The sequence below is a fragment of the Aptenodytes forsteri genome, unplaced genomic scaffold (genome assembly GCF_000699145.1).
Source record: "Aptenodytes forsteri isolate BGI_AS27 unplaced genomic scaffold, ASM69914v1 Scaffold85, whole genome shotgun sequence".
NCBI classification, from domain to species: domain Eukaryota; kingdom Metazoa; phylum Chordata; class Aves; order Sphenisciformes; family Spheniscidae; genus Aptenodytes; species Aptenodytes forsteri.
In genome coordinates this window covers 125,937-139,013 of record NW_008795533.1, presented here as the reverse complement: position 1 = coordinate 139,013, position 13,077 = coordinate 125,937, and the positions used below count along the sequence as shown (strand labels likewise).

The following is a 13,077-nucleotide window of genomic DNA, read 5'->3' as shown; positions in this document are numbered from 1 at the left end:
GGGGGCCCCCCGGTGGGGGGGGGGGCTGGGCCGCCCCGGGGGGGGGGGGGTGGTTGGCAAAAACTGTGGTAAAACCCTTTGGGAAAGGAAAGGCGACGTTAATCACAAAGCCAAAAAAAGAACATTTGTTGTTTGTTCTGCTGCTGAGGAGTGTAGCGGTGTAAGTCCCTTGCTGAAGGTGCCTTCTTGCCTCCTAGGGAGAAAATGTGCTTTTTCTGGTGACCAATTTCATCGCTACAGCAAAGCAAGCCCAGGGCACCTGTCCCGAGGTAAGTGAGCTGTGCTGCTCCTTAGCCCAGCGCTGCGGTGGGGTTAGATTTATAAAGCCAGTCAGTGCTGCTGCGCTGTAGCTGTACAGGAACTCGGAATAACCCAGTGCAAGACCAGACAGAAGGGAAAAATGGATTTTTATTCCAAACAAAACTGATTCCCCTCATTCTCATTGCTCCATAGATGTTACTTGCTCATTTGCATTTGCTCTGTCGTACCTGCATGAACCAAGACGTGTATCCAAGCAGTCTGGCCAGAATCACTTGTGGTGACCAGAAGGACAAGGGACATGGTCTGTTGGGTCCTCGCCAGCTCTCTGGGCTTCTTTGAGGGGTGGTGACACTGTGTGATCTTTACAGGCTTTCTACTGCCTTTGAACAAGGGCCGCTCTCAGGAGGCTGAGCTGTCACCCTGTTGCTGTTCTCTCTCTGCACTGCGGCTGGCATCAGCACTGCCATCCCCAGCTAATACCTCTGTTACCTGTGTTCCTTCTTGAGTCTCACACGTATTCTTGGTTTCTTGACTTGCTGCTCCGCTCTTTTTCCTCTGTTCTGCCATTTTTCTTGATGCTTTTACACACGCTCCATGGATACCTGTGTCATGTTTCCTTTATAACTCTCTGCTGCAGGACTAGTATCCTAGTATCCTCTCCATCTTAGTGTCCTATTTTTAGGAGGAACGGAGCACAAGGTCTAGGTGGTTTTTGCAGTCAGCCAACACTTAGTGGTATATGTTCTCTGGGATAAATCTTCCCTTTAAGGCTGGATTCAGGCCAGCTCCTCAACTGAACTCTCCCAAGCTGGACCCTGCTTGGCAGACAGGAGCAAATGTCTTTTAAGCTAAGCCGCTGTTGGCGCCTTGTGCCTGAGCCAAGCACTGTTTGTCCTAATGGTCCCTTCAGCTCTTGCTGTGGCCTGCTGTACCGTGCCCAGCCTGATCCTGATTCCCAGCTCGCCCTGTGCTGCAGGCTGCCGGGCTGGGCGGCTCTCCAAACACAGCCCACAGGCTGCGGGAGAGGAGGAGCAACCCCGGTTTTGGGTTGGGGAAAATGGTACTAACGATCCCTCTTTAAAATGTTGAGAACTTCTAAAGTACTGATAGCTGCAGGGACGTCCCCAGGGGAAGACATGCGCTGTAGAGCATTTCAGGGCTCTCTCACAGGCAGTCACGGGCATCTCTGGATGCTTATTTTTGCAGTGTGCAAGCCAAGGATACAGAGAGGGCAGAGCATGTCATCCCATTACAGTGCTGTGGTGTGTCTGCCTGTCACAGCCTTCACCCCGTGCTGCTCTCCAGTAGTTTCTCAGTTCCTGGCTTTGGGGCTGTAGCTAACATTCATGTTTGGAAAGCTTTGAAGATTTAGCAGTGACAGCTATTGACTTTGCAGGAAGTTCTGAATATTCTCGATTACCAAGGTATTCTGTGCTGGTGGACCAGGGAAAAGTCTGGCTGGGGACAGCGGCAGCACTCAAACACAGGACGGGTTGTTTTAGCAGCTGATGTCTGTGTTGAGCTCAGATCTGTGGCTGAGCTGTGACTTCTCTTAGGGAGACGTTTCAATGTTGATCTCAAATACTTTGAGTGGTTGGAAACCCTCTGCCTCTATTTGCAAGGCGCTCTGAAGGTAAATAAGATGATCAAAATAGACTTAGAGCCAGAAGGTATTAGTCAGACAGTGCATCCACTCTGTCCAGATAGAAGCTCTGGGTCTAAGGGACCATTTCACTTAAATTATGGTCTTTAGTACAACCAGCTGTGCTCAGCTCTTACAGGTCCAGATGCTGCTGATGGGTGTGCACGTGAGTGGCGCTGGTCCCAGCCCCAAACAACACAGGACTGTGTCCTACGGGGATGAGGCGGGTGTTAGATTTTGGGAGAAGCCTCATCCTTCTTTGCTCACATGTGATGCTACTGCTGGTTTGCTCTCCAAGAAGGTTCACTTTGCTTCCTGGCCCCTGGTACGTGGCTGCATAGCTGCCGAGGGCTGGGAATCAGCAATTGTTTCTAATAAGATTAAGAATAAAGTCATCCTCTACCCACATATTTGTGACTACAGAAGGTAAATATAAACCTTTCAGCCCTGAGGTTCCTAGTGTTCATGCACAGATCTCTGCTGTCAACACAAGCACCTCTTTGCTGCCCCTGTCTGAAATCACCCCTGTCCCAGGAACACAAATGCGACGAACTCCAAGCAGCATCTGAGCTTTGCTGTGAGCACCTTGGGGGATGTCTTCTAAAAACGTGTAGTAGTTCACCCGCTTGTCAGGAAACCTGTTCTGAATACTGGTGTGCTCATATTCCTGTCCCGTCCCAAACCTGCAGTTCTTGGGTAGGTTCCTAGAAAAATTTGTTACTCCTAATTTTCCCACGCTTTTAGACCCTTACACAACCAAGATGCAGCAATGGTTTAGAGGGCTTTAGGAGCACAGGTCCAGGGCCCCATGAGGGCTCTTAACTGAGTCTAGATCTCTGTTTCTCTCACAATGCATTTGTGGCACATGTAACCTGGTTTGGATCATGCCTGTGGAGAATGCCAGCGCCGACAGATTTTTCAAGGCTCATTTCCACTAAAAGGTGGTAGGGGAGGTTGAAACCTTCTTGGCCAGGTTTTAGGTTTTCTGTAATACCATCACAGACTTCAGTACCTGAATTTCTCCCAAGCTTTGCAGCTTGCATGCCCTGAACACCCAGAAGTGTCTGTCTGCCAAGTGGCACTTGTCATATGTCTTGTTACCTGGACTTGGGAAGGGACTGATCACTCATCTGCAAATATCTGTTGTCTGGGTCCTTCTGGAGGCTGAATCCATGACATCTGATTTGGATCCAGGAAGACAAAGCGCTCTCATAAGTGCTTGTTGCAGCATTGCAGGTGGGTGCTGCACGCTATGAGTGGGCCATCAGTGGGGGTGAGGGACATGAATCCAGTAGCCACCCTTCTCCAGTGGTCAGGCAGGACTCCCTGGTCCCTCCGGTAGCCCTGCAGGCTTGCCCTTAGATACCCTGCCTCGCTCCCAGGCCACCTCCTCCCTGGCTTGTCCGGCCCGACGTTTGCTGTGAATCACATGTTCACATGCACACCTGCACTCGCAGCAGCTGGCACCCAGGCACATGGGCCCCTGTGATGACCGGTGGTCCCACTCCAGCTGCTGGCACTCAGACCCCCATACACCCGACATGCATACAGAATAGAGCCCCTCGCCCGGGAAAATAGTTGGAAATGGAGTTTAGTCCGAAGACAGGACAGACTGTGCTGATGGGGCACAGGGCATGGGCGGACCAGCGTACTGACCAGCCTGTACATGCAACCAGTCCTTTGCATCCTTTTATCCCTCTATTTTCCAATATTTGTTCCTTCTCAGGTCACCTAAATCCCTCCTTTTCCATGCCTTTCTTCCTCCCCTAAACATCCCATCCCCTAAACGTCCTGTGCAATCCCAAAATGCTCTTCTCCTGCATCCCATAATGATTCCTATACCCCTAGGCAGTGACCCCCCCACCCAGCCCAAAGGTGCTTCAGAGAGCTGCTCCTCTTGGCTCATTATGGTGGATTTCACACCTGGAACAAGGGGCTGAGGCTGTTGCCTTGGAAGGGCCTGGACAGATCCCCCTTCTTCTGACTCCATAACTGGGTTTTCCCCACCTGCCTTTGGGCCTCTCTGCCCCTCTGGGCTTGGGGAAGTGGTTTTCTGACGGGCTGGTGACTCCTGCGATGGCCTGGGAGTAGCTGCGGGAGGGTGTTACTCGTATTCCCCCACCTGCCATCGTCTGTGTTTGAATAGGAGCTTTTTGCTGCTCCTGGCAATAAGGTGGGTCCAGAGTGAGGGTGAAGCTTTCCACGTCTCTTGTAAAACTTGTGTTATGCTGTATTTAGGGTCTCTTCAGCTCTTCCCCGGGGGAACTGTGGTGGTGCTTTACAAGGTGCTTAATGGGCTCTGACATTAAGGCCCTCCTGAATCCAACTGTGCTTGTTCCCAGTCCCAGCCGAAAGGTCCAAGCTAGCTCCTGAGGCTTCCTCTGCCTCCGAGGCGGAGGAGGCGAGCGCCCCAGAGAGCGTGGAGACAGGCGGGAAGGATTGCCCCTCAGAGATGCCTCTCTCCTCGCTGGCTGGAGGCTGCCCGGGTTCTGGACATGGCAGATGTCTTCTGTAAGTGTTTGGGACGTGTTTGGAGAAACAGGAGCAGCAGCGCAGAAATGTGGGTGAGTGACCGCGTGGCCTCAGGCGGCTGCGCAGCGCAGTAACAGCACTTCTCTCTGTCTTTCTCAGAGCCCCTCTGTTCTCGATGCGGTGTGCACAGAAGATGCAGACTGTCCCGTGGGAAACCCAGTGGTTCGTGGCAACGGTAGGGTGTTTTGCGTGTTTGGAGAAACAGGAGCAGCAGCGCAGAAATGTGGGTGAGTGACCGCGTGGCCTCAGGCGGCTGCGCAGCGCAGTAACAGCACTTCTCTCTGTCTTTCTCAGAGCCCCTCTGTTCTCGATGCGGTGTGCACAGAAGATGCAGACTGTCCCGTGGGAAACCCAGTGGTTCGTGGCAACGGTACGGGGTGTTTTGCTAAAAAAAACATAAAATCATTTAATTTGTCATGTTTGGTAGCAAACCGATCCACAAAGGTGCCTGATTGCCCGAGTTCAGCGCTTTTCCTAAGTGCACACAGAAGTGCTCTCCAGCCATTTATTCTTGGCAAGACCTTACAGCGACCTGTCACAGCTGGGCGAGCAGGTGCTGCGGGCACAAGGCGCTGTCACAGCAAATACAGGGGTGCTTTATTTCTGATGTTGGCTGCTGGAATTGAAACCACTGTGCGTGTGATTGGCAGGTTTTCCTTTTGTAATAAAACCTGGCTTTTATTTCATGCTGATTAATATTAGCAGCCCATGTGAGTTCAGCTGGAAAAGGATATTTCAGCTCTAGGAGGTTGGTTGCCAAAGCTTTGTGTGCGGGATTGCCCCAGTTCGTCGTGTTCCCACCCGGGGAGCGGGTGGCTTCAGCAGCCGCGGGGCAGGAGAGGCTGCGCTGGACAGACAGGCGCTGACAGCAGCAAGCAGCTTCTTGTCTTTGTAAAACAGCTCCTGTCGTGGGGCCTCGAGGGGAGGTTTCACAGGGAAGTTGTTGGGTGGGGAAAACACTGAAGATGATGCCAGGGTTGTCTTTGTGGTTCAGGTATTGAGAAGGCCAGAACAAGCCTGTGGCCAGGGCACTATCCCAAGAGGGGAGCTGCAGAGAAGACACTTCGAAAAGGAGTAGTAAATTATATACGTTGTCTCATTTCTAGGGATAAAAACTGGGAAATGTGTGATGTTCAACACCACCCATTCTACCTGTGAGATCTATGGTTGGTGTCCTGTGGAGAACAACACCCTGCCCAGGTGAGGCACAGCGTGAGGGGACCGTAGGCATTGAGAGCTTTAGTTCCTTTCCTCTGTGCTCTGTGTAACCAGGGGCCTGATCATACTTGCCCAGGGGGCAGCCAGGCTCAGGGAGATCTTTGACATTGATCTACCGGTCAGTTAAGCTCAGAGAACTTCATGCAAGAGCATTTCTTGCAGCTGTCCACTGTAGCCAAAGTCCCGGGATCGTGGAAGAGACTGCAGAGCGAGGGGAATGGGGACATGCCTTGGCCGCTGTGCAAAATTTGAGTTCATTGGTGGTTGTTTTCCAGGAAACCTCTTCTGGCTGAGGCGGCGAATTTCACTCTTTTTATAAAAAATACTATCCACTTCACCAAATTTAACTTCTCCAAGTAAGTATGACACTCCGCCAGCCAGACTGTGCGTGCAGCCTAGTCCAGCATCTGCGCTGAGCTTGTCTGCCTAGGGGCTGAGCAGCCGAGGCATTCAAGAAGCCATGTGCCATCCAGGACGGGTGGTGGCTCGAGGCAGTTACGGTTCAGGATGGTGTGTTCAGGAGAACGCCGGTCGCTTCAGCGGCACCTGTGTTTGCAGATGTAAGAGCAATGGGATGGGGAGCCCTCAGAGAGAGGGACTGGTGTCCGTCTGCCTGTCTAGAGCACCACAGACAGAGCTGGACAAGGCCACTTATTCCCAAGGTCTCATTTTACCCCATGTATTTCTGCATTTTAGTCCCTGCAGAATGGTTTCACAGAGGCCCAGTAAAGGGCTGCACTGGCCTCACAGCCCCAGGCATGCTGACTGTGCTGCCTTACTCTGGCAGGAGACATGGCTTGGGGCAGTTCAGCCGCCCCTGCTATCACCCCTAGAGCGCTAATTCAAGCTGGGTCATTACATCTCACAGCGGTGGGAGCTAGGTACCGGGGAAGAAAGGAGAAGCACAAAGGCAGAGAGGTGGAGGAGAGGAGCTGGGAGGGGAAGGACCGTGGCAGGTGCTGTAAAGGATGACATCTCCACGTGTGATTCGTCTGGGCCGGTTTCCCTCCACCCTCTCCAACTAAGGCTTTAGGAGAGGCAATGACTGTCTCCCCCTGAAGCAGGAGCATTAGTGGTCCCACTCCAGTGGGAGGGTCTCCTTTTCAATCCTGCAGCAGGGCTGCCTGACCTCCCACACCCCCACCGGTGACAGCTCCCCCTCTCTCTCTTCTGTCTCAGGTGCAATACTTTGCAAACCAATGACCCCACCTATTTCAAGAACTGCACGTACGATCCGTTCTTCAACCCCTCCTGCCCCGTCTTCCGTGTCCGTGACATGGTGGAGGCAGCTGGAGAGACCTTTGGAGACCTCGCCCTGCTGGTACTTGGTTTTTTTTTTTGAAGTATGGAAGATGACTCCAAATTCCCCAAGGATGTGGGCAAGGGGCGGGGGACAGGACTGACCCCTGAAATGCTTAGGGAATGCGTGATCTGTGAACGTCTGAACAGTAAAGAACTCAGCAAATCTCTGATTCCGTGCTTCTCCTGGAATAAAACGTGTTTTGCAGGGGGGGAGCATCGGAGTTCGCATCGAGTGGGACTGCGACCTGGATCACCCCGCTGCCCAGTGCCAGCCGCAGTACTCCTTCAGCCTGCAGGACAGGAGGTACAATTTCAGGTGAGGATGCTGGGACAGTGGCCACACGGGCCTGTGGGTTGAGCACACGGCAATCGTTCGAGATCTTAGTTTTCCTGATTGGTGCTCTGAAAGGAGCAGCAGGGACAACGGGATGTGGTAACTCAGCAGAGGGTCTGTCAGTACCGGGGTGCCGTGGCAGTTCCCACACCTTGTAGCTCTGCTCTGTTTGGAGCTGTGCAAGGCATTACCTGGCTGAGGGCAGGGACATGTGGCTGTCCACGCCTGTGCTGACCCTGAACTGGACACACTGGGAGCTGCGTGCTTGCGGTGACCCCGGGCTGGGTGCTGAGTGGACACTGATGCCCCTCTGCTGATGCCAAGCTAGTGAGTCATGGCAGCACGTGCATCACCTGCATCCCAGCCCACTGGAGGACACAAGGTGTGCACAGGCACACGGTAGCCCCAGCAATCGTACGGCACTGGCAGCCCTCTTCCCCCACTGCCTGCACAGAGCTGCCATGTGTCCAACGTCTCCCGCAGAACTGCCTCCTACTACTGGGACTCCCAGCGGCGGCTCTGCCGGAACCTGCTGAAGCTCTACGGCATCCGCTTCGACATCTCTGTGCACGGCCAGGTACCGTCTCCTCTGCAGACCCCGCATGTGCAGTCCTGGCGGCCTTGTCACCAGGGCTGACTCCTCGCACCACTCCCTCCTGCTCTCCCCTGCAGCCAGCCCTGTGGCTTCCTGCTGGCGTTGCTTCTCCCCACCGTGGTGAGCTCTTCACCTCTTTCCAGAGTTTTCCAAGCAGAGCAGGGAAAAATGGTCTCTCTCATTTGAAGAGAAACTTCTTGGTAATGCCCTGAGCAGGGAGGCTTCCCTCGTTGAGGATCTGACATGGGTGTTGTGAACTGCTGGGCCCTGTAGGCAAGGTGAGCTTGTCTGGGCAGAGGGACTGTGGGCATCTCTGAGGGTCTCGTGGTGGGAGCACCCTGGCAAAGATCAACCTGAACTTTTCAGAACCTGGACAATTAATCCCTTCTTGATTAATTGTACCCTTGGGGAGAAAAGGCATGGGCATGATCATGGCTGATCCTACTCTATGCAGCATCACTGACAAACTCAGTACTCAACTGTGCAAGATGGAGCCTGTGCTGAGAGGACTTGCCACCCCAAGAGATGTCCACAGCTGGTCTGTCGTGCTTAGCAGTGGCCTTTTCACATGAAGAGGACGAAGCACACAGTGCAGGATGGGGTGCACCCACTTCTGGGTAGTGAGACCAGGTCCGGGAGGTGTGGAGCAGGATCGAATAGCCAGGAGAGAGACAGGAACCCGAAAATCTCTTTCCTCAGATGCCACGTTATATACCGTTCGCTGGGATGTAGTTCTGTGGGTGGCAGCTGCTGGGGTCCTGCAGCAAGAGGGAGGCTTCTGCCGTGCCTGCAGGAGTAGGTGGGTCACAGTAACCTCTGCTGCTACTGAGTCACGAGCTGCCTCAATCCCTTCTTCAATAGCCAAAGGGGTTTTGAGTCAAGGCAATAGCAGTCAGGTTCCCACAGCTGGGCTCGGAGAAATGACCCCGGTTTCCTCCAGCACCTCCCTGGCTTTAAGCACGCTGCCCAGCGGGGCTTGTCCCACAGCCCTCTCACCGCTCTCCACCCACTGTCTTCCCCCTCCACCCACTGTTTCTCACCAGGCTGGGAAGTTCAGCATAATTCCTGCTGCTGTGAGCTTTGGCACTGGCATCGCGTTCTTTGGTGCCGTGAGTACTCCAGATACGCTCTTTTCCTCTGATCCGTGGGTTGGGATTTGCCACTCGTCTGTTGTTTCCCCTGCCTGCCTGGGCGCGAGGCTTCCTGGGTGCCTGCCAGCCCGGGAGGGGAGATTGTGAACACTAGCAGGGTGTTAGCTCCCGTTTTCCTGTCTGTGATCATTAGCAGTAATGACACTGCCGGATCAAGGATCCTGAGCGCTGTCAGGGGCACACCTCAGGGAGGCTGGGTGTTTGTGTTGACCCTGGGAAGGCGCATTGCTGGGGCGTTGCTGGCTGGTCTGCTCCAGCTGTCTCGGCCAGCAGGAGAGGGCACCTCCTGTCTGTGTTTCTCCCCTGACTCTAAAGGGAGCCAGTGTCCGGCTCCAGCACAGACATGGCGTTGTGGTCATCGAGACGAGGCAGCCCCTTTGTAGAGCACTTCTGTGGCTCTTCCCTTTCAGCAGAGTAACAGGGAGCCTGGGCTCCCCCACCTGCCCCCTCTTTCCTCCCAGACGTGCTCATCCCAGTCCCTTACATGGCTGTGACGGCGGCTCTCCGCTGGACCAGCCCTCACCCTGCGTCTGTGCATTGCAGCCCAGATGATCACGTCTAACCTCCTGTGCGGCTAACGGGAGCAGGTTGGGTCAAAGAGGACCTGGTGGAGCTGCCTGGGTGGCCTGGGAGGCAGGTCAGGCTTGCTGCCCCCCAGCTCACGTCTAACCTCCTGTGCGGGAGCAGGTAGCAGGTTGGGTCAAAGAGGACCTGGTGGAGCTGCCTGGGGGAGGCAGGTGGCAGGTCAGGCTTGCTGCCCCCCAGCACTGGCCAGGTGCTGGAGTTTGGCCTGCAGCCGGCTGCAGGGCTTGGTGGGAGCCAGGACAGAGGGCCTGGCACTCCTGCAGGAAGTTTCACTGCTGACTGCCCTGCTGCGTTTGTCTGTCTCCAGGCCACGGTGGTCTGTGATCTGGTTCTGCTCTACCTGGATGCGAAGGCTGACTTCTATTGGAAGGAGAAGTTTGAGGAGGTAAGGATGGGGCCACTTTGGAGAGATGAGGTTCGAGTGAAGTTTTGCAAGCGGATTTAATTATGTTCTGCCCCTTGGTTAAAACTCAGTTCACAAGATCTGGGAAAACCCTGGCGGAGCAGTTCTTAGTCTCCAACTCTTGGGCTTGGCGGCTGGTCTGAACTGAACCTGACAGAGATTAAACTCTTGCAAGTTTAATGACAACAGGCAGCAGAGTGGAAGAGGGGGACGCAGCTGGTGCCCGGACTGCAGGGGAAGCTGTACCACGACCTCAACTACTGTTAGACAGCAAGGAGTCCCCGAGGGGACCTTACCGTAGAAACCTGACCCAGCTCCACATTTATTCACCCTCTTCCAGACTGAATCTGGCCAAACTCCGTGTGGAGAGAGGGCAGCTCTTCAGAGCGCGCCCTGGCGCTGTGTCGGTGCTGACGCTGCGGTTCAGTGACAGGTTTTCTGGCCGTGCGCAATTCCCGCTTTGGCACTGCCCAGCCCTGGTGAATCGGGGAGTCGCAGGGTGTGGGCTGGGAGGCCCCCGCAGAGCAGGAGAGCTGCCAGCCCTAGCTCGGGTCATCTTCGGCTTTATCTGGCCGAGTCTTAGAAACCGCTGAGGACAGAGATCCCCCAGCTCCCGGTGAACTGCCCCAGGGCTGCACCATCCTACTGGGGGGAAAAAAGTTGTTCCTAATGCCTGATCTCAAATCACAAGTGGAGTGGGGGTCTCAAACAATGAGTCTGGTTGCATGGGACTGAGCAGAGCAGCACAGGACCACCTGCCTGGGCTTGTCCCCTTGTCTCTAGTATATTAAGATGCCCCTGTTTGTTTCGCAGGCAAAACCCCCTAAAGGTAAGACCGAGGCTGCAGCTTAGGGACATCGGGAATGCTCTGCCGCAAGCACCCTTCACTCCGGAGCAACCTCCAGGTAGATGCGATGGGGGCACGGCTGCGGCCCAAGTGGAGGTGGCCCAGTTCTCCTGGCCTGAGTGTGCCCTGCTGGGGTTAGGGTCTCCCTTTCCTGGAGAAACATTTGCATTGGCAGTTCTTGGCTCCTGGAGCACAAAGCCATCCCACGTGCAGCTCCCAGCACTGACCGGCTGGTGACTGAGCAGAGCCATGCTGCGGAGCTGCTGCGGGAACTGGAGCTTGCTGGGAAGCGGCTGGCCCATGCTCAGCACAAGAGGCTTAAAGCACTTTGCGCTTCTTCACGTTCCACATGGCCGTGGGCCTTGATTTCCCGTGAAAAACGGGGATGCAACAAAATAAAGCTGTTCAAAAAGCGGGAGGTGGCTCTGCTCTGTCTCTAGCCCTGGGGGTGGCTGCGAAGGTTTTGTGGTGTCACTCTTGCACCTCGCAGCACCCTGCATGCTTCCAGCTGGGATGGCTTCACGCGAGCTGCCCAGATCCTGGGAGCTCCCCAGGGAGTAGCAGGGCTGCCCCCCTCCCCTACTTCAGCTATGCTCACCGAGGGTTTAAGAGCTGAGCTTAAGGTGGCAGCCCTGGGCTGGTACTTGCTTACTGGGGGGTGCAGTGGCTCCTGTGCCCCCTGGTTCCTGCCTCCTGCCAGGGCTGATGCTCAGCGAGGACAAGCGCAGCCCTGGGGTGAGCCTGAGCATTTTGGAGGTGCTGAACCCTGCGCTCCCACCTGCCCCGGGGGTTTTGTCGGCCTGGTGCAGGGCAGGGACTGGCAGGGTCCGTGCCCATGGGGTGCTCCGGGAACCCCACAAGCTGCCGAGCTGCCCGGCTCAAAAACACAGTGTGTGGAGGCGCAGTGGGGGTCCGAGCACCGTTTAATGCTCCCTGCAGGGGCTGACTGCGTGGGATGGAGGGGTCCTGCAGCATCACCCCTCCTCAGCTGCCTGCCCCCATGTGCCCCCCTGCCCTGGCCGTCCCCTGCCGCCCTCCTTGAACTGCCGCAGGTAGAACTGTGCTGCCAGCTGCTTGGTCATGGTCTTCAGCGCAAGGAAGGCAGCCGCGATCTCAGCGACGACGAAGGCCAGGAGAAGGCTGTGCGTAGCCATCTCCAGCGGCAGGCGGATGACGTGACTGTCCGTCAGCAGGAAGAGCAGGAGGGGGAGCTGGATCAGGAAGGAGAGGAGGAGGAACCCGGCCAGCTCGGGCACCTGTGGGAGCAGAGGCCGCTGAGATGGGGCGCAGAGGCCATCGGTGGTGTGGGGGGACCCTCTCTGCCCCAGGAGCTCCCTGCATCGGCCACTCTGCTGGCCTCAGCACCCAGGTACCGGGGACGTCCCTGCCGTGCGGAGCCATGCCTGGATGTGGTCGGATGCTGTCAAGACCAGTGCTGGAGCGTCACACCCACAGCACAGGGAGGGATACAGCAGGAGAGCGAGTGGGTCCCCTTTGTCCCCTGCTTCCAGGTCTTGCCTGCACCCGCGATTCCCTCCCAGGACAGCTCCAGGCGGAACGGGTGGTGACAGGCATTCAGGTCCTGGACGAGGGGACATCCAGCATAGCCACAGCTCCCCCAGCAGGGCCGTCCCTCACCGAACACAGGGGACTTGTGGCCAGGGCAGAGAGATGGCGCTTACCTTCTCCTGCAGGTTCCCCACATAGCCCAGGTAGAGGCGGGCGCCCTCAGCCAGCGAGAGGATGAGGAAGGCAGCGACCAGCAGGAACTGGTAGTGCCGAGGCAGCAGGTGGTACTGTAACGGGGGCACGGCCTCGTCCCAGCCTGTGCCCCGTCCCCTGTGCCCCATGCCCAGCTCTCCATGCCCAGTTTCCCATCCCGTTTCCCATCCCCTGCCCTCCATGCCCAGCTCCCTGTGCCCACCTCCCCGTTCCCTTTGCCCTGTGCCCCATGCCCAGCTCCCTGTGCCCTGCTCCCCGTGCTCTGTGCCCCGTGCTCTCCTCCCCGTGCCCAGCTCCCCATGCTCTGCCAGCCCCCGCCCGTGCTGGTGCCCAGCCTTGCCCACTGCCCTCCCAGTTTAACCTTCCCTGCCTGGAAGTTCAGTGGCTGTTCTCACGATTTCCATTTCTGGGAGCCGGAGGCGAGCCATCTTGTCTTGTGGGGGACAGGGCATTTTGCTCATGTGTGGGGACCCATATTAATTTTT

At 56.0% G+C, this 13,077-nt stretch overlaps 2 protein-coding genes across 2 annotated transcripts in view; one reads left to right on the top strand and one right to left on the bottom strand.

Annotated features, from left to right (window-relative positions):
* P2RX6 (purinergic receptor P2X 6) overlaps positions 1-11,278 on the top strand; it is a 12,926-nt gene extending 1,648 nt beyond the window's left edge. Inside the window, exons 2-11 of the mRNA XM_019472804.1 lie at positions 198-269; positions 4,535-4,610; positions 5,542-5,635; positions 5,929-6,009; positions 6,833-6,974; positions 7,162-7,271; positions 7,773-7,866; positions 8,928-8,993; positions 9,928-10,005; positions 10,837-11,278. Of these exons, the coding sequence (XP_019328349.1) occupies positions 198-269; positions 4,535-4,610; positions 5,542-5,635; positions 5,929-6,009; positions 6,833-6,974; positions 7,162-7,271; positions 7,773-7,866; positions 8,928-8,993; positions 9,928-10,005; positions 10,837-10,875 (852 nt within the window). The 3' untranslated portion in view covers positions 10,876-11,278. The remainder of the gene's footprint in view (positions 1-197; positions 270-4,534; positions 4,611-5,541; positions 5,636-5,928; positions 6,010-6,832; positions 6,975-7,161; positions 7,272-7,772; positions 7,867-8,927; positions 8,994-9,927; positions 10,006-10,836) is intronic.
* Positions 11,279-11,844: 566 nt separating this feature from the next.
* The window catches only part of LOC103901255 (transmembrane protein 17B), a 1,894-nt gene continuing 661 nt past the window's right edge, over positions 11,845-13,077 (bottom strand). The window contains exons 3-4 of the mRNA XM_009282104.1: positions 12,553-12,666; positions 11,845-12,126 (exon numbers count right to left, since the gene is read on the bottom strand). Of these exons, the coding sequence (XP_009280379.1) occupies positions 11,845-12,126; positions 12,553-12,666 (396 nt within the window). The remainder of the gene's footprint in view (positions 12,127-12,552; positions 12,667-13,077) is intronic.